The sequence below is a fragment of the Topomyia yanbarensis genome, chromosome 2 (assembly GCF_030247195.1).
Source record: "Topomyia yanbarensis strain Yona2022 chromosome 2, ASM3024719v1, whole genome shotgun sequence".
Classification (NCBI taxonomy): Eukaryota; Metazoa; Arthropoda; class Insecta; order Diptera; family Culicidae; genus Topomyia; species Topomyia yanbarensis.
Window position 1 is genome coordinate 391,108,706 of NC_080671.1, and position 21,868 is coordinate 391,130,573.

A 21,868-nucleotide genomic window follows, 5' to 3' on the forward strand; every position below is an offset into this window, starting at 1 on the left:
AGGATTTCTGAATTATACCAAGCGCAACGATATATAAACCCTTAGTAAAGAAAACTATTTCTGTATTTCATCATTTTTATTGTATCAAAAAGGCCAATCCTTAGCCAAACTTACAATACATCCACGTCCGCGGCCATACAAAAATGTTAATCTAAATATCGTTATCACTGTCGTCCTCATCGACTGCTTCCTGTCCCGCTCGGGTAGCAGCTACGTACATTTCGTTCGGTACCACTTGGTGACGACCTTCCGATGCCTGACAAACCCAACTGAGTTCCAGTTTGAAATCCTTGTCCTTGAGTTCATCGTGCACTTGATAAATACTGCAAGATGAAACAAATTAGCAAAATCGCGTAGTAGTAGCTAAAGAGGTTATCGACAAAACTAACATTTTTCCAGCAGTGGTGATTAAATCATTCACAGACATATCCGACAATTTTAGCTTCTCAATCTCTGTTTTCGCTGTCTGCTTTGCTTTGCCAACTGCACATCCAAAATAGCCCTGAAAACGTTATTGTCATGATAAATGCTTAGTACAGCTCGTTAGCAAGTTGAGCAAATTTTGAAACAATACATACGCAAGAAAACCCAGAGGGATCAATCATGTACATTTCCGGACCTGTTTCTTCCGACCACGAAGCAAGTATCACGCTAACTCCAAAAGGACGCACAGCACTATACAGAGTGTATGCATGGAAATAACTCGACAAACGATCGTTAAGTTGTCTGAGCGGAATCGGTCTGTCGTACTGCTGCCGATAGTTGGAGGCTTCCTGTCGTGCAATGTCCACTACAGCACGCCCATCGGCAATCATTCCGCTAATGGCCTAACAAAAAAAATAATGCTGCAAATTATATTCAGTAGTAATCCTCGTGTGTATATCTACCATTCCGATAGAGGTTTCGATGGTAAAAATTCGAGTTCCAGAATCCGGCTCGTACAATTTGCTGGTTATTAGCTTTTCTACGGCCAAAACAACACCATCCTTTCCGCGCAGACCAATAACGGTACCGCTATTTTCAACTGATTTTGCTGCATACTCAATCTGGAAGACTCTTCCATCAGGCGAGAACTGAGATGCCGATAGATCATACTGAAAATATTGGAGAACAAATCCATGCTCAGAATGAAACAAAACACTGAACGCATAACCTTCAAGTCATAGTCGTTATCTTCCCAGAACTATTTTGATCCGTAATAATTAATGATTCAATACTTACACCAGTTCCAATAGAGCTCATCTTAATGAAATATCACAAACTGTCGAACAAAAATCTAGTTTTGTACTTATTTTGGTCGATTTATAGAAGCCGCAAGATGAAACTGCATAAACCGAAGACGATGAGAACACAAATTTCACACATGACAGTCGAATGACAGCAAGCAATGCGATATGTTGTATACAAGGTATGGATGAATGTCAGGCCTCATATACGGGCATGGGTGCCAACTATCCAGATTTATCTGAATTCTTCCAGATTTTCAAGCGTCTACCCGAACAGAAAGCAATATCGAAATTGATCGTAGAAACGTTGAATTTACAACAGTTTTATTTGTTAACAACAACTTTTCTTGTAACATCAATGCATTTATGATGCAGTCCTTCATGCCTCCAAAATATCCAACGGAACAACAATGTAAATCGATGTTTTTGATTTCAGAATGTATGGGAAAAGATCAATTTTTTCATTGTTACATCCCTTAACGACCCCCTCCCCTTTCCATTAAAAAATCGGGTTTACAATGAAATTGGATGTAGAAACAACAAATGTGATTATATTTTCATTGTAAATTTTCCAGAATAACATTGTTTTTCGTTGTAATGTAACAATAAAAAATGCTGTAATACTGTTGTGCATTTCTATTCGGGTGATCCAGAAATATATTTTTGTCTGATCCAGAATTCAGAAAATTGGTCCAGACTTATCCAGACGATATGAAAAATAACAAAATAAGTTACAGGAATGCCTCACTGATTCTTAAACCACTATTTAGGGCGAATGACCCATCGAAGCCCCATTTAGCAATACAATGCAATAAACCACTATTTGAGAATGGCTGGAAACACAACATATCAAAATTTCTTCGCTGAAAGTCGACCAAATTTGCCGAATTCTTGGAATTTCCATCAGCTGGAATTTCCAGCAATCCAAAATTCTGCAAGCTCACAGGTCAGGTCAGACATCCGAAAAAATGTCTTCAAAATGAAAAACACGTCTTCACAACATTTCAAACAACGACGTTGTTTCAAATGTCTTCAAAATAAAGACAAATCTTCGAATCTAATGCTAATGTTATCATGCGCAAACATTCCTTCTATGTGTCTATGATACATTTTATGATATATTTGGTCACAACCCAGTATATTCCATTAGGAAAATGTAGAAATACAGCTCATAGATGGAGCTTCCTCAAAAATATGAGGTCGTCAGGACCAGAATGTATGGTCGTTTGTTGAACGGTTATTTGGACGTCGTCTAAATTGGTCCAATGAACGTCCTTCATTGGACAATTTTGAAACCAACCATTCTTAGAGGGTAAGGTCAGGTCAAGACAATTCTCGACAAACATATGATTAGGGGTCAAAATTCATTCGGGAGGAAATTCCGGATGAACCGCTAATCGCCTAGCACAGCCGTTGATTAACTTCGGTAACTGTTATGCACCGTGCTTGGGTAATAACGGGTTTTCCAGAATTTCTCTTCTAAGTGAATTTTGACGTTTGGCTTTTGAGCCCTAATCATGTTTGTCGAGTATTACTTTTAAAAAATATTATTTAAAAATACACTTGGCATCCCTGTATACAGAGATTCTAGATCCGACTGAGACGTCCAAAAAATTGTTTCAAAACCGTTCAACACGGGACGTTTGTTGAACGGTTATTTGGACGTTGTCCAAATAGGTCCAACGAACATCCTTCAATGGACTATTTTGAAACCAACCGTTCTTAGAGGGATGTGAAGACCATGGGACGGTACCTGCGGATCAGCGATGCCAGATGTGAAGATATGTATAGACTTTTCTACGGCTCATGTACGTACACGTCACATGACACGAACACTACATCACTACCCAGTTAAACTCATTCCGGAAACGGTTCGGATTTCTGAATGGAGTCATTATGGATTCCAAATCAAATGCAACAACCGATTCCGACTCAGAATCGGTTGTTGCATTTGATTTGGAAACCACACTGACTCCATTCAGGATTCCGAATCAAATTCCGAATGGTTTGACCGGGTAGCTGGTGGAAAATAATAAACAAAGACGGCAAAAGCAAATGGGATTGTTTTCAACCAGGAAGCTGCAGAAGTGTTCGTGAGGCCAGGCGACATGAACTCATTTGAGTTCTACAAGATGACGCCACGAATGAACTCATAATGAATGAAGTTCATGTTTGACAATTCTCAGTGGTTTGTTTACTTTATCAGATGCGTGAGTGCGAGCGCAACGTTGCTCATCTGTTACATTCGAACTCACGTAACTTCCATGTAAACAAACCACCGAGAATTGTCAAAAGAAGTTCATCCGGCTCGTTTTGTGGGGTTATGTCGGTTGGTGCAAAACCTAATTCAGTAGTGTGTTCATTTTGAATACAGTTGAAAGGTTGTGACGACAGGTTTTATATTTTGAGGACAATTTTTTTCGGATGTCCGACTGGTTTCTTGACTTTTAACTGAAAAAACAGTAAAGTTTAATCGGAATTCTGGCTGGTTCTATTTAGTATTTCAGCTCCAGTGACACAAAACCGATTCTAATTAGAATCGATTTTGTCATTGGAGCCGGAATACTAACTAAAACCAAACAGTGTTCCGGCTGAATTTACGGATGGGAAACCTATAATGACCCGATTGAGATCCAACACCGCTTTCCTATTTTTTGACATTTCTTAATGTCAACATTTTGAAATTGTCAAGTGCGCGTGTCTCATTCTCTCATTAACAAAAAAAAACATCCAGAACGCAGCTGAAAGCTAACCACAAAGAACTGCTGCTGTGAAAAATCAATTTGTATCCAGAGAAAAATCAGAACAGGTTTAAAGTTACGTTTATTGTTTCAATCAGCGAATGGCAAAAAATAAATGCACAGTATTGCTTGGCTACGACGACGAGCCTGTACTGGACAAGGACAAACCATATCTCAATCATATGGTGAACAAAATCGGTGGAGTTCCGGTGAGTTCATACACGGGATGTACTGCGGTATCCTATAGGTATTTGCATTCCGTCTCGTATCTGATAATTACGTATTTTTGAGTTCATAAATTTGTAATCTATTTTCTAAAACAAATTTACGTTTAGTACAATATTTCGGGGCGAGGGTAATGTATTGTTTTCTCGATAGAGTTAATTGATGAAAAAATCGATTTATATCACATCTCGAAATGTATAAACGAGTGTCAATTCCCATCATTAACGATTTGTTTCATCGTGAATTGATCTACATATAAACAATATTACATATGTAGCGCTAATTAAAATCCAATACTTGATTTAATGTAGTACGACGGTTTATTGGATTAGAACGTAAGTCAGAAAGTAATCGCAAATCTCGTATTTTTAGAATTGGCCCACATCGGATGTCCTAGTCGCACCATGTCCATTATGCGGACAAAGTCGACCACTGTTGCTTCAAATTTATGCGCCCCTGGAGAATTCGCAATTTCATAGAACGCTATATATATTTGCTTGTTTAAACGCACCTTGTTCGACGCAGTCTCAAAGCTGGACTTGCATTAGAACTCAGGCGCTAGAGAAGAGTCCAATAGAAATCGAATGTGGGGCTACGGCCACAAGCCAGTTTGTGAAAACCGCACCGAGCAATATTGCTTGGTGTAGCGGAGCAGATGATTGGGGCGAAGAGGAGACTGAAACCGAGGACAGCTTCATGCGGGTAAATACTGCTAACATACCGGATATTGTGCATGAAGAAAATGGAAATATTATACAATATGCAAGAAGCAGAATTTCCGACGAGGACGAGGAAAGCAATTCCTTGGAAAATGATCCATTTCCAGATTTTGCCAATTTAAGGGTTGATGAAAAGAATGCGAATGGTGGTGGTGCCAAGGGTGGACTGATTGATAATGTGTATGCCAGTAAGGTGACAGCCGAAATCGAAGGAACAGACGACGACATCGTTCTAGTCGAAACGCCTGATTCGCCAAAAAGAGACTTGATAGCGTTGTTGAATCAACCACAAATTATTCCAAGAAATATATCAGATTTAACATTGAAATGTTTTCACATTAGCGTGGACGAGGAACGCTCTATATCGCCAACTATTTCTGATCACATACAAGAACTTATTCATGAGTACCAAAGACATGAAGAAGGTAATTTTAGTATTGAATAAAACGCACTCTAAGCTAATACATCTTTTTTAGTTACAACTAGCCCAGATAGTCCAGTGGGGCTTGGCGCTGCTGGCGGTGGCCATGCAATACCCATGGACCAGGAACTCTACGAGAAAGGCATACCCATGCATGGTGATGTCATGTTCCACAGCTTTATGACCAAGCTTCAGGAGAACCCCGGCCAAATCTTACGTTACTCTCGTAATGCTGCGCCACTCCTAATCGCACCTCTGAAAGAGCTGCCCCCATCCAAATGCCAGCACTGTGGCAGCGAACTGATTTGTGAGATTCAAATCCTGCCAACAATTATCGAAAAGCTTTGTTTAGAATCTAACGGGGAGCGGGTACCGATTGATTTTGGTAACGTTCTCGTGTGGACATGCTTCAAAAGCTGCTGGGATACACCCGACAGAATGCGCACTGAAGTGGTATTGATTCAGCAAGAATCATAAACAAGGCTGAGTGAAGATGGTTTGAAAACAAATTCAAAGCAGACTAGTGGATATTAATGATGATACAGTAAATCGTAACTTTCAAGTTTTAACTAGAAACCAGACGTAGTCTCTCAAAAGAAAATGATAATTATTTTAAAAGCTTATCCGTCATGTCAATTGAAATAGTTACCTGTACCGCACGTGAACTCGCTGTTATACCTGCTGCTTATAGTCAAACAGTACCAAACAGTATGCGATCAAAGATCACTAATGCACAGCATGAAACAAACAGCTAGTGAAATAATCCGCGGCACACAGAGACAGCCTTTTGATAGACCATTTTAATGAAACTGCATTTTACGAAACCATGTGTAATAAATAATTAGATACTAAACTGTCTTCCTACGTTAGACAAGGAAGACTATACAAATACAAACATTATACAGTAGAATTTGATGTTTACGTGATACCAGCATATAACGCTAGCAAATTAAAGGAAGATACAACAATGTTTCAAGATATTAGACGTTACAACAGATAATTCGAAAATGTTGAAAATCTTACGACACACTTGAACCGCAGCTCGAAGTTGCAATATACACAAAATTAAAGTTCACATTGAAAATTTCTTTACTCATCGAATTAAGTAGGAACCATAGGTTGTTTTCGAAGTTAAAACGCAACGTAAATTAAAAAATCAAGCAAAATAAATTGGCTGTCGCATAATGGATTATTTTATTCACAGAGATATCCTTGTCGGGCAGTAGAAATTCAAATAAAAACAGAAGGCAGGAAGTTGGTACATTTAGTTCATTCCACCTCTCAAGCGAAGAACCAGATGCAATGTGGAGCCTTTGATAATGCTGTAATCCGCCAGAAAGCGACCATCCTCCAGTTGTTTGCCAGCAAAGAGTAACCGTTGGTTATTAGGAGGGATATCCTCTCGTTCCTCAACTTTTTTCTTTAAACTCTCAACCGAATCTGTGGGTTCCACGCTTAGCACAATCGTTTTACCGGTTATCGTTTTAACGTAGATCTGCATACTTAGATTATGTTTTGATTAGAACACTTGGAATTGCTTGCCTAAATTTTTAGAAACTAGTACCAACTACTAACTGAATACGGCCTTTATATAGCATTTAATCGAAGGTTAAGAATCGATTGTGTAACTTTTGGACGTTACATCTTCGGATGATACAATTACATGTAAACCGCATATAAGATGGAATTCTAATAGGTCATTTCATTGTATCTTGAACCGCGAATCAGAACTATTTTAAGCTGATTCGTTTGCGGTTTACAATTGCTATCTATTTCCATGTACTCTGTCAAGAATTAGTACGCTTCTTGTTTACGTTATTAGTCTAGACCAGCTGACCATTCGGAAGACATCCTATCTCTCAGTTCGATATCATTTGCAAATGTTTGCCCTGAGGCCGAGTGTTGTGAAACTTTTCCAAATTTATGAAGGCAAATTTTGCAGTAGCGTTTTTAGAAATGAGCATTCTATCAGTTTTTCACGTCAACATCACTGTACGACAAAAACAATAGTTCAACGAGATCCTGATTAAAAAATGGACGAAGTGTGAGTACCGTATAGGATCTGCTTGTCGATCAATTAGTAGTGAATTAAATTTCGACTAACAATAAAACTATAGTTCTAAGAGTTACATAGAATGACATGTATATGCACTCATTGAATGCTCGACGTACGCGCATCTTCCTCGATATCTAACGAATGCTGGGCTCCTTAAAATCTGCTGTCAGTCTTTAATATCAGCATGTTTGTATAGCTCGTGGTTCATGCTCTGCTTCATTTTCCATATTTTACTGTGTCGCCAAGTATTGAACGCAGAATTTTTCTTTCAACACACATCGAGCACTCCGTAGTTTGCTTCTTTCAACTCATACACCTTACGACTCTGTATCAACAGGGAGTATCAGTGATTTGACTATAGATGACTAAACAAAACATATAGGGCCCTATTCTCACAGTTACGTCACCTAGTGACTAGAATAAAATTTCCTTATAGTCACTAGGAGACGTGACTATGAGAATATGGCCCTTAATGTCCTATTGACAGCCAAAACCAGTGATGTCACAAGTGCAGATTTATCTAGAAAGGTACAGATCCGCTCGGTTTTCACCCAGACATAATCTCCTTGATTTGCTGCAAGCAAGTTTCTCGCAATTCAATGCTTCATATCAGTTGTAGCTCCAGCTCAGCATCTCACCGGCCCGAATGAAAAATATGTGCATCAAATGATTTTTTTAGACAGCCATGTTATTGTTTTGGTACAGAATTCGGTAGTAAGGTATACATCGCTTTCGTATTCGTCGACAAAGGACTCACCCTACGACGCAGTCTGTTAAACAGAACACGGGAGCGTGCCTTATAGGCGGCATTGATGATAGTTATTACGTTAAGCCCTTTCAGTGTTTAGGATATATGAGACCATACCCAGATCATGAGGTCAACAACGTGTCTCTCTCGACTCGAAATTTCGTCTTTCTTACGGTCTCACCTTTTCAGCTCTTGAATACTCTCATACTTCTTCTAGTGTTAGTGGATTCACAGCTAGTCCACCATATCGATCCTCATTTTGTCTTCCCTACATGTTTATCTATTCAGTAGCAACTCAAACTGCTCCTTCCACCAGGCAGACACTTCTTTACGATCTATCAACAGTTTCCCGTCCCGACCGTTAAGGCTAGTTTCCAATTCGGGAAACGTGTCACGGGATTTGGGTCCCTGTGTATTTTAAATGGAGCTCGGGATTTCAAATCCCGTGAGGGGAAATGAGTCTACATAAAAAAAAACAGTTTTCATGAAGTGTAAACCCAACCGCGGGAAACATCACGGGATTTTACAACCTCGTTTACAACTCTCCACACAGAACTCCGGCCGGGAACAATTCAACACAAATTGTTTCCGAGGGGAAAAATGTATTTTTATTAGGTTTGAAATTCGGTGCAAGTCTGGTACCATTGGTATTTTTTAGAAGCAGTAGAGTTTTTGGTTTGACCACGTTTGACAGTTTGAAGAGATATCGGCGGGAAATTTTCCCTGATCAAATTCCTTCCGAAATCCCGTGACCCATTTCCCGAACTATAAACTTGGCTTTAAGCATGACCGAAGCCGGGTGCTTTTCCTATCCATGCTGTTGATTGTTATGTTAAAATTTAGCGCGTCATTCCTGGTAAAACTGCTTCAGCGAATATCTTCTCCTTCGCACGTACCTACGTACCTATTTCCTACACAGAGGAAGTTTTTTCTTGGATGCTCTCAGTTTTGGCGTGTACTGCCCATAATCAAGTCAGTCCCATGTTCTGTGGGATTCCCTATCTACATGGGACTGACTTGCGATTATAGGCAGTGTAGCCGGTGCAAACATTTGACTTCTAGTCTGATGATTTTCGTAGCTCGCTCTTTGGCCCTCACCATCGAACCACTAATTCCGCTGCTTACCACGTGCGGTATTGTGCCTTGTAGGATAATCGCTCGATATACGATTATATTGTGCCTTGCAGGATAATCGCTCGATATGCGATTATATGAAAGCTCAATTGAGATAGGCGCGTGACAGCCGCCTATATAAATGTATAGGCAGCTTTTTCCTTGAAGCTTTCGAAAAGCACACAGCTGGCAGAAAAATAAAGCTCCACTGAAATCTGCTTGCGGAGCAACTGCGGCTATATTTGATGCGCCTTTCAGACGCCCGCAATGTGAGATTTTATTATAAGCGCGACAATATCCAATGCTTCGGTAACTATTATACTAACCAAACCACCTCATGGACCTGCTGTCACGGTGCGTTCAGGTTATCTCTTGTTGACCGATCTTCGATTCATTCGTCGAGCTTTCGGACATATTCGTCGACGACACATGCGTCCAACAGCCGCTGTAGGCTCAGTCGTATGGATCTCTCCCGCCTGGAGGAACCAGTTAGGCTGGGTAGTTTTGTGTGAATCTAACACACCACCAGATAATGGTCAGAATCGACTGTCGATCCTCGGGAGGTTCCGACATCAATGGCATCGGAGAAACGTCGAGCGTCTATCAGAACATGATTTGCGAGCAAGTTTCGCCATTCGGGTGTCTCCAGGTGGGCTTGTGGCTTGTACGAATGAATACAAAATAGGTGCTACAGATTGCCATAAATATATCTGACGGGTATTCTCAAGTCCTTTAGCTGTAGCTGGTCTACATGTCCAGCTCACTGTCATCAATCTTCCGATATTAAAAAGTTTACATACTTATGTCGTTTTCGATTGAGAACCTAGAAACTAACCCAGGTTAGTTGCTTCAAACGAACGTTTTTAATGAAACTGAGTTGGGTTCTCGCCAAACAGCGGTGGTGTGAGCGAACCCGAAATATATTTCAGGTTGGAACCCAACCCGGTTTTCAGTTCAGTGGCGCATAACCTAGGTTGGAAACCGGCTTCAAACAAACGGTTTGACAGCAGTTAGGTCCGAAACTGAGTTAGTTTCTGCTTCAAGCGAAAACGACATTAGTACTCTTTGGATCATGCGTATGTGACATCTTCCATTTCCTATTGTGGCACCGTGTATTGCGTGTAGTATTGTTCTCTCAAATATTGCGCACTTCCCACCAACCTGGACTCCGCACTTTCAAAGTGCGAGTGATCTCAAAACTGCGAGCTGTCAAAACACGTGTATTTCCAGTGATAGATATGCACGCAGAAAAATAATTATTAAACTCAAATAATATGAGAGTAAAAACAACAAATTTATCAAGTTGTCCTGTGTTCAATAAAAAATGTATGTTAATATAAATAAAACAATTGTTGAAATAACTCTGAATAATTTATTGGGTCAAACATGAAAAAAGTTTAATTAAAAAATATTTTATTGATCTCATCATAACAACAATCGAAACAAAAATACAAATTTATTGTTTTAATAAGTCCGTTTTGTTGTTTTAAACAATACAAATATTAGAATCAATACATATGAAAGATTGAATCGAAAAAAACTATTTTATCAAATTAAATTGTAAGGACTCTTTAGGCGTGAAAAAACATCGCTACCGTCGCTGTAGCCTGATGAATATCTCGTACTACTGAAACTGTGTCTTCTGCAGAGATTCTCCATAAAATGAAATTGAAAACGATTAAGACTCTATGGATGCGATCGTCTCTGTTCAATTCTTTGGCGCGTCGTTAGTTTAATAAATTCCTTGATTTAAAATGAAAATTCAATCTTGATTAAGATATGTTTAAAAAGTTGATAACTGCGCCGCCCTAGTGACTGAATGCCATACAGCAACTCTTCCGAACACATCATAACTCTATAACGAAAGATGATAATTGATTTTACGTTTTTTAACTTTCCGACCATAATGTATCGTTTTTCGTTGGTTTTTCTCTTATTCCTTATTGCTCGATGAACTTTCAATGTAGAGACATGATACCTTCATTGGAATTTTCGTAAAAATATGCTCAATAATATACATTTATGCAAGAAATATGTATTAGAAAGAAAATAGCCATACATAGCAAGTGTATGAGAGGCCCTTACCTTCAGGAACGACTGTTTGGGGCGAAACGTCAACCTACAATGCAATCCAACTAAAACAGTATTAAATCGAGTTCACCGATATGTGAGCTATAACACAAAATATACTGATTGCGAATCGATTGACTACTTTTTCTTAAAACCTCGTAAAACGAACGAGAAAACTTGAATTTCCATAAGACTCAATGTGGGGTTTGCCCTAGAGGCAGATCACTCTAGGAATGTATAACAAATTTGCATCAACTTAGAAAAAAATGCATTTAATTTCCATTTTTGCATCAACTTTACACTCCCTCGCAGAAAAGATTACTTAACAATCTTCCTACGCTGATCCACGATGTTTTGTTGAGTGCAGGGCTGTTTTTTTGCAGGGTTTTGACGTCGCAAAATAACGTGCAACGCAAAATACATTGCACGCAACGCAAAATGCATTACGAATATCTATTTTGGTGGAAAGAAATTTAATTTCGGTGATTTTTAAAAATGCATCACAAGTGATCTGCCCCTAGGGTTAGCCCCTTTTGGACACCAGCTAGTACTGGGGTTACCTCCATGGTCAACTTTAACTGCTAACAGCAAAAAATCTAAAAATTATTTTCAATTAATATTCTTAAATGACAGTACACGTGGATTACTTAAATCTATCAAAATGCAAAATGTTGATTTCGGAAAAAAATGTGGATTAGCCCCTTTTGGACGCCAGCCCTCCATATGTTTGTAGCCAAACCTTATATTTTAAAGCCTTCCTAACAAAAGATAGGTGGGTATAAGCTCCAAGACATAACCGGAGTGTCGTGACGGCTCTTTGGTTGTTTGTTTGATTCCAATGATATTCAACGAAATGAACAATCTACCAGTCAGATAACAGCACTTAATAATATTTATTTACATGCCAATTTTCATACAAACTTAAAAACCTTTAAATATCGGTTCCCCCAATCGTCCCAAAATAATTCAGTCATTTGGGATCAAAGAAGGAACTCAAAAAGTGCTGTACCAAAAAAATCTTTTGACGAGCCACTCTAGTGACAATCAATTCATCCGCAATTGCTTCGTTGACGTCGAACGGTCAGTTTGAAAGGCTCTGAAGTCGCCAATCCTCATTCTTATAGGCCAAAGAGATTGGGGTTTCTTCTCAGTGGCATTACGCTAATGCGTGAATTTTACTTCAAACATCAAATGAGTTGAAATACGCAATTGAATTTTCGGGAAGAACAGTTTCCGGTCATTGTTTATTTATAGGGGAACTGGGCCGTTTTGGACCTAGTAAGGGTTCATGAGCTATAGAACTGGAACGTATCAACCGATTCACAAATAATTTTTTTGCTGAAAGCCTGATTAATTGCGCACATTTTGACATTAAAAATGTCTTACTCCACTATCTGGGGCTAGGTGTCATTCTAAAATCTAAACTATCTCCCATGTAACGAAACTATGTAAGGTTTGCACGCTTATAACTTCGATATTACTAGATGGATTTTAATCATTCATACACCAACCGATTCAGAAACACCTAACTTAAATATTGGTAATAATTTAATATCTCCCCAATAAAAGTAGACTTTTAAAAATTGGTAAAATTAAAAAGTTCACGAAAAACGGGAAAATTACCATTCGTGATGCAGATTTCTCAGACACAGCCGTCATTAGAGGGTAGGTTAGTGGCTCAATCACACGCGAAAAGTCATAAATAGAAGCAACGCATGTCCGTTTAAATCAGTTGTTGCTCTTATCCCATATGAGCAACATCTTCTCCGGGCGATGCAATAAGCGCTATCGATTTTCGGCAACGTTGGCATTCGCACACACTCGCACCTAAGTGACTAAACCATATACGGTTAGTTTATAAATAGAGGTGACGCGTACCCGTTTGAATCAGTTTTTGTTCTTATGTCGAACGGGTAAGATCATGGCTGCAGCGTCTGGGCACTACAATAAGCGGTAGACGCTATGCATTTTCGGCAGCGGTGGCCGTGTGCGGATTTTTCGGGTACCAGCACGGTGTCACAAAATGATTTGCAAAGTGGGTGGGTGGGGTGGTTTGGATTTAATTCAATACGGTGTGTGCTGCTTAAGAGTGTTGCGTTTGAAAAAATATATTCATTTTTATGCATGCATGTGCGTTGTAACTTGTTAATCCATGTTTACGGCGTTTTGTAGCTGCGTAGGGTAAAGAGCCTATTGGTTTTCATGTTTCATATTTCGGTTATATGTTTTTTATGAGTAAGGCATCTGACAACGTGCTTCTGTAGTTATTGCACTGTTCAGCAGCGTAGTATTTTATATAGGAGAGTACACTCAGGTTTTTTTACGCGGATTTTGAAATTTACGTGGTTTTCATTAACGCGTTTTTTTTTAAATTTACGCGGTTTTCATTTACACGACCTGTATCCCCTGCGTGAAAAATCTGAGTGTAATTGCATCGGAAACAATCACATTCCCAGCAGAACTTTTTGTTTTCTAATTTCAAACACTTTTGTTTCGTACTGCACACAACGGAAAATTTTAAAACAGAACTTACCTTCCCAGCAGCGGGTGTTCTTTTTCGATTCAAATTCAAGCCATGTCTTAAGCGTTACTGGACTTAAAATTGTTTTCCCAGTTTATCCAGTCAGAATATCTGTCCTACCCTATGTATTTAAAACACAGTTCTAATTGCGTTTTAAAGTATACAACAAATAGAACGGTTGGGTATACTAATTTAAATTTTAAAATAAATCTGTTTTAAATTATGAAACAAACCGCTGTACTGAAGATATAATTATGTCAGTCCTATTACCACATAAAACACCTATATAACATAAAACGCTGCAGAATTGGTTTAATAATACAATGTTTACACTACAGAGCTATAACACGTTTTAATAATTAGCAACAAGAAAAATGTCACCAAGATAGCATTAAACCCGTTTTAACTGGTAGTGCGAACGTTGTATAACAATGTAATTTATCAAATAATTTCATTTGTTCAACCACTAATCGATCAAGAAATACTTAACCTTAAGATTGTTTACTTAAGTTCATTAGTACATTATTGAAAATTTAAATGGAAAATGAAATTTCATATTTCATGGAGAATCTGTATACACTCAGGTTTTTTTTTACGCGGGGGATACGAGCCGCGTAAATGAAAACCGCGTAAATGAAAACCGCGTAAATTTCAAAATCCGCGTAAATTAAAACCGCGTAAATTTCAAAATCCGCGTGAATGAAAACCGCGTAAATTTCAAAATCCGCGTAAATGAAAACCGCGTAAATTTCAAAATCCGCGTAAATGAAAACCGCGTAAATTTCAAAATCCGCGTAAATGAAGACCACTTAAATTTAAGAATCCGCGATAAAGGGAACCTCATTGATGGATACCGCGTAAATTCCAAAATCCGCGTAAATGAAAACCGCGTAAATTTCAAAAACCGCGTAAATGAAAACCGCGTAAATTTCAAAATCCGCGTAAATGAAAACCGCGTAAATTTCAAAATCCGCGTAAAAAAAACCGCGTAAAAAATACCGCGCAAAAAAACCGCGTAAAAAAAAACTTGAGTGTATTTCCGTTGGCGGGCGTGGGCTTCCTCATCACAGCTCTCAATATGGAACTTTTCTTTTGAATATATTTTCTGGACAGACCAGCCTATTTTTACTAGATGGATCAGCCAAATAATGCCAATCACCTAGTGAGATACTTGATTAATTAATAGATTACCGTTAAAAGACCTTCAATAAATTATGTTTTAATGGGGAGGGTATATAGCAAATTGTAACATATGAAAACAGGCGAGTGAACAAGAACGTGTGTCGATATGTGTGATAGATAAAATTCATTTGCACGCTCTTGAAAAAAGCTACATTTTTAATGTCACCGTGGTCGTGTCCTGTACACAACCCTTTAATTTTTTTCTAGGGCGACTTTTTCCGATACTTTACCGTATTAGGCAATCCATGAGACGTTTCTGATCAGCTGATTATTTCTTGTTTACTTATTCTGACGTTACTCCGAGGGGTGCGACGTCCGACAATATCATTGATTCGATCCAACATCAAACGAATCGGACTAACAAAGTTGTTTGTCGGACGAGTTTTTCTGTTCGCAGGAGTAGACTTGTTGACAGAACCCACCGCTGAATTGTCAAACAAACGTCTAACGGATTGCCTAATTGTGGTTCTGAGCAAAAATACATGAAAGGTCTGAATTACCCCAACCCTGTTCCAATTCGGACCACCCATTTCTTATCGATTTTTTGCAATAAAAATGAATTCCTATTTTGGCCTAAGTTATTCCTATTTGATTTTCATTATATTTCGAATTGTAAAATAAAAAGTTCTCTTTGATATATAAAGCTTTGTAGTCAATATAAAATAAAAAGTAAAAGCTTGTTTTTCGGATTTCTGGGAGAACCCTGCAAACCTGCTAAAAAAATGATTCGCCATGCTGAAAGCATAAAATCCTTTTACATTTATTATAAAAGAAATGTATAGAATTCGCTCAAACTTTTAAGATTTTTTCCGAGGCCCGGAGGGCCGAGTCTTATATACCACTCGATTCAGCTCGACGATTTGGGACAATGTCTGTGTGTGTGTATGTAACGGACAAATTCTCATTCGTGTTTCTCAGCAATGGCTGAACCGATCTTACCAAAACAATTTTAAATGAAAGAACTAAAAAACAGTAAGAACACTATTAATTTGTTTTTGATTCTGATGTTTATTTTCCATGATATGAATGTTTGAATGCGTAAAAATGGCGTTTTTTGCAGTTTTTTTTTGAATAATCTGCCGAAGTTGACAACATAGATTAACAATTTATATGTTTTTAGACAGCTTTAACGAATACCCTTCGACCAAGCTATAGCTTGTTGAAATCGGACTATTATCAAAAGAGATATTTAACATTAAATGCGGACGAAAGATTTTTATCATTTCCCATTGCCAGAAATATGACCAAAAACATGTAATCTAATATTAACGCCAAAACGGCTTATTTTAGGTCAATAGTATCTTCGGAGAATTTAATGGAGGCAATATGCCCTTTCTTTTGGTGTCGTGCTTTTGCTGATTAATCCCCCTATGAGTGATATATTTTCACAAATTTTCTTGGAAGTGATTATATCGAAATGATACCTTCAGCAAATTTGTAGCTCTTACGTTTGCGAAAAACTTTACTGCAGATTTTAAATATCTATTTTGAATACTTTAAAAGTTATGGCTTGTTGTTTGTGGTTTACTGTTTGTCGCCTATTTATTGTTCAATATAGTAATAATCCATTGAAATAAGCCAAACATTATTTCGATAAATCGAATTTTGTATTCAATTTTTCTATCTACAACCGCTAGAAATAATCACCGAACACTTCCAAGTTGTCTGGAAGGAACTTGATAACTTATCAGTGCAAAAACGTTCATTTGTGCGAACCTTCTAACTGCAATTTTACTAACTTATGACCATCGGATCGATCTGAAACATATCGGAAAGCGAAATAAATAACTCCAGCAACGGCGTAGCCAAGAGAAGGTTTTGAGGTTTAACACCATACAACCCCACCCCCCTCAAACACACCAAAAAAAATATTGGATCGAAGTTGAAAATTTATTGATGCAGACTGATTTAATTCAATATTACAATAACAATTATCTGATCCCTACATTGATAACCTGTTGTTGTAAACATCATGAGGACTTTTGATAAATTGTCGGGATGGGGTCCTGATATGTAACTGATCTATTGGTCTTGATCTCTAAAATTTGCTAAAAATGTTTTTGCCTTTCTCATTCACTCTAAAATTCGTCAATCTAATCCCGACCCTGAGGGCCGAGTGTCATATGCCAATCGACTGAATTCGTCGAGATCGGAAAATGTGTGTATGTGTGTATGTGGAAAAAAATGTGAACTCTGTTTCTCAGAGATGGCTGGACCGATTTGCACAAACATTTTCACCAAACCTTCACCAAACCGAATTTCTGGCTACGCCGCTGACTTCAAGTAAGTAGAAACAAAGTCGTTCTACACTCGTTCACAAGAAACTTCTTCGAATGCTGAATATCTATTATAATACATTGAAACCCCGATTTTATCAGCCAAATATGAACATATATTTGATGGGCTCTAGCAGACGAACAAGACTGAATTCGAGTAAATCCTTTCTTGCGCATGTTTTCCTTATCATGAAGATGGAAATATGCAAAAATAAAAAGTTCATCATAATCAGAAATAGTTATCAGGCTACGTCAAGGGACGGGAAGAATATTTTGGCAGCTTCAGTTTAGTATAAAGAAAAAAAAATTGCCCGATTTAGTCAATGTCCCCATTTTGTCAGCCTAAAATACACCATGAGATTGATAAAAATGGGTCTTTATTGTATGTATTATTCACTGTGTTTCACATTAATAGGTACATTTCATTTTTGGGGATTTTTTTATTGCATCGAACTACAACAATTTTTAGGTAGCTTTCAAGGGGTTATTTTATAGACTTCTTCCAAAATTTGGCGAACCTATTCCAATTCGTGTACCAATTAATCGGTATACTTAACGGTTTATATGTTGCAGATAGAGAAAATACTGAAATTTTCAGCTTTTTCCTACACAATATTACGAAAGCAATTTTTCCTAATAAGTTTGTGAAAATTATAAACTATTTGAAATTTTTTAATAGTTTAATTTCTTATTTAACCGTGATTTTTTAATAAATAGTGACCATCGCTTCACAACGTAGTCTATTTTTCATGGCTTGCGGTGAGCACGATCTCTCGAATTGCTGAACTGAAAATTATGGAATAGAAATTGATTTTTAGTATTCTTTACAGATTTAACTCGCCGCGCAGATAGCTCTGAATTAGACCCGCTGGTGCCCTAAGACGATTTCGCTAGATTTTCAGAGCACTGTGCACCCAGTGCATTAACGCAAGTGACGGAAGGTTATCGAAAAGATTCGTGAAAATGAAAATTCCAGTAATGATGATGATTTTCCCAAACGGTTCGTTTTCGAGAGGTTTTTATTTGTTCTTTGGCATTACGATTAGCGATAATAATTCAAATCAAGAATACTACTGGGAAGTCACCTTTAGAAAAAGTCGATGTCGAAGTAAAATTTGGAACTATGCACTAGGGCATTGCAAAAAAAAAATTTTTTTGAATTCTCAAAGGCTCCCCCTCTCATATTGTGACAAATGTCAAAGTAAGCTCAGATGCCAAATTTCACAGCATTTGGACAATTTTAGACCCCCGCCCACTTCGCTTGAAATTTTTTGAAATTGGTATGGGAAAATATGGAGGAAAATACATTAAATGCTATAACTTTTGAAGTAGCAATCATAAAATTAAAATTTATACCTCTTTTGGAAGGAAATAATCTTAGTATTTGAATGGAGATATGTTTGTTTCTAGAAAAATACGGGAAAGTGGGGTACTGGGTCATTTTGGCCCCAAAATCCCCTATTTTTAATGATTTTTCTGCTCCGTGATGAAAATCATACATATTTTGTAGTTTTTCTAATGTAAAAAATTCTCAGAAATCGAACGGAACCCTTTTGACCTTAGTCCGAATACGAGAAGTTGGGGTTAAATGGCCTTTTGACATTCATATTAAACTTCATCATTTTCTCGTGAATATATTATTCTTCACTCAATTTTCATAAACTATACCTTGTTGAACGTGGAAAATCCTTAGGATTATAACAAAAATAGATTCGTTACCGGTAAAATTCAGGAACATCAAATTATCTGACATATAGTGTCGATTTCACATTTTTATCATAAAAACGCACATATTAACTCCATTTAACAACAAAATTCTTATTTAATTTACTACTTTTAGTGTAAAATATGCTTAGGGATCACATGAGAAAAGTTTCATTCCTGGAAAAATAGGGGAAGTTGAGGTATTAGGACAAATAATGAAAAAAATGAGATTTGTAGAGTAAATATCAAAAGGTTTGATGTTTTGAATTTTACCTTTAACGTTTTTATTTTTGTTTTATTCCTCAGAATTTTACACGTTCAATAAGTTACATTTTGTGAAAATTGATTGAAGAATAATAGAGATATATGCATGAGAAAATGATAAAATTTAATATGACTGACAAAAAGCCCTATAACCCCAACTTCTCGTATTCGAACTAAGGTCAAAAGGGTTCCGTTCGATTTTTGAGATTTTTTCATATTAGAAAAACTACAAAATATGTATGATTTGCATCACGGAGCAGAAAAATCATTAAAAATAGGGGATTTTGGGGCCAAAATGACCCAGTACCCCACTTTCCCGTTCTTTTCAAGAAACAAATATATCTTCATTCAAATACTTAGATTACTTCCTTTCAAAAGAGGTATAAATTGTAATTTTATGATTGCTACTTCAAAAGTTAGAGCATTTAATGTATTTTTCCTCCATATTTTCCCATAGTACCAATTTCAAAAAATTTCAAGCGAAGTGGGCGGGGGTCTAAAATTGTCCAAATGATGTGAAATTTGGCATCTGAGCTTACTTTGACATTTGTCACAATATGAGAGGGGGGGCCTTTGAGAATTCAAAAAAAGTTTTTTTTGCAATGCCCTACTATGCACGCATGCACTTCAGAGATAGCGTGATATCATTAAATTTTCTTAGTTCTCAGTCGCGTTGTAAATTTGAAATCGAATCAAAAAAAAATTCGATTTTTTGGCTCAGTACAATATATAAATTCAGTTTTCCCACCACAATTTAGATATTTTATTTTATGGGCCATTTTTTCGCTTTCCCATTGATTTGGTTTGAGATTTCTAGCACTGATGTTGTCCTATGCTGATTTGAGCGATTCTCTGAGTCCTGCCACTATCCCATGTAGTATGTGTTATCAAAAACATCGCGAAGCATCAAATTCTAAATGTTCTCAAACAATATAATATCCGAAGAGAGTGATAAGAGTTATAAGAAATGTCTCATCACACTGTTAGGTGGATTAAAAGCGTTTTTTATTTAATAAACCGATAGAGCTCATCTTTCTGAATATTGCGTTATACATTCAACCATTAAAATTTTCAAAATAAGTTTTAATTCATTTTCTATTAAAATGTGAACACGTTTGACACTATCGGTCTTCCTTGACAGTGAATTTAGCCACATGACTTAGCATTTTTGACAGTTATTACAGCAAAAGAATAAAGGGCAGGGTAGTTCAATGGAAGGTATGATCGTATTATTTAATTTAAAAAAATAATTTTCGTTTGTCATTTACATCCAAAAAAGTGAAAAAAAGATCGGCTACATATCTTTAACGTCACTTACATCGGAAACAAAATTTTTTTGAATTCTCAAAGGCCCCCCCTCTCATATTGTGACAAATGTCAAAGTAAGCTCAGATGCCAAATTTCACAGCATTTGGACAATTTTAGACCCCCGCCCACTTCGCTTGAAATTTTTTGAAATTGGTACTATGGGAAAATATGGAGGAAAATACATTAAATGCTATAACTTTTGAAGTAGCAATCATAAAATTAAAATTTATACCTCTTTTGGAAGGAAATAATCTTAGTATTTGAATGGAGATATGTTTGTTTCTAGAAAAATACGGGAAAGTGGGGTACTGGGTCATTTTGGCCCCAAAATCCCCTATTTTTAATGATTTTTCTGCTCCGTGATGAAAATCATACATATTTTGTAGTTTTTCTAATGTAAAAAATTCTCAGAAATCGAACGGAACCCTTTTGACCTTAGTCCGAATACGAGAAGTTGGGGTTAAATGGCCTTTTGACATTCATATTAAACTTCATCATTTTCTCGTGAATATATTATTCTTCACTCAATTTTCATAAACTATACCTTGTTGAACGTGGAAAATCCTTAGGATTATAACAAAAATAGATTCGTTACCGGTAAAATTCAGGAACATCAAATTATCTGACATATAGTGTCGATTTCACATTTTTATCATAAAAACGCACATATTAACTCCATTTAACAACAAAATTCTTATTTAATTTACTACTTTTAGTGTAAAATATGCTTAGGGATCACATGAGAAAAGTTTCATTCCTGGAAAAATAGGGGAAGTTGAGGTATTAGGACAAATAATGAAAAAAATGAGATTTGTAGAGTAAATATCAAAAGGTTTGATGTTTTTGAATTTTACCTTTAACGTTTTTATTTTTGTTTTATTCCTCAGAATTTTACACGTTCAATAAGTTACATTTTGTGAAAATTGATTGAAGAATAATAGAGATATATGCATGAGAAAATGATAAAATTTAATATGACTGACAAAAAGCCCTATAACCCCAACTTCTCGTATTCGAACTAAGGTCAAAAGGGTTCCGTTCGATTTTTGAGATTTTTTCATATTAGAAAAACTACAAAATATGTATGATTTGCATCACGGAGCAGAAAAATCATTAAAAATAGGGGATTTTGGGGCCAAAATGACCCAGTACCCCACTTTCCCGTTCTTTTCAAGAAACAAATATATCTTCATTCAAATACTTAGATTACTTCCTTTCAAAAGAGGTATAAATTGTAATTTTATGATTGCTACTTCAAAAGTTAGAGCATTTAATGTATTTTTCCTCCATATTT

The 21,868-nt window shown here is 36.9% G+C and overlaps 2 protein-coding genes across 2 annotated transcripts; one reads left to right on the forward strand and one right to left on the reverse strand.

Moving 5' to 3' along the window:
* Positions 1–63: 63 nt before the first annotated feature.
* On the reverse strand, positions 64–1,380 carry LOC131681717 (proteasome subunit alpha type-3). Its single transcript, XM_058962685.1, has 5 exons — positions 1,222–1,380; positions 888–1,094; positions 579–827; positions 390–502; positions 64–323 (listed from the first exon to the last, which is right to left on the reverse strand). Exons 1-5 carry the CDS (start codon positions 1,240–1,242, stop codon positions 152–154), a joined length of 762 nt encoding a protein of 253 aa, XP_058818668.1. The 5' UTR covers positions 1,243–1,380; the 3' UTR covers positions 64–151.
* Positions 1,381–3,929: 2,549 nt separating this feature from the next.
* LOC131684793 (programmed cell death protein 2-like) lies at positions 3,930–6,527 on the forward strand. The gene is made up of 3 exons (XM_058967936.1): positions 3,930–4,176; positions 4,565–5,336; positions 5,388–6,527. The coding sequence occupies exons 1-3, from the start codon at positions 4,069–4,071 to the stop codon at positions 5,807–5,809; spliced, it is 1,302 nt and encodes a 433-aa protein (XP_058823919.1). The 5' UTR covers positions 3,930–4,068; the 3' UTR covers positions 5,810–6,527.
* Positions 6,528–21,868: the final 15,341 nt, after the last annotated feature.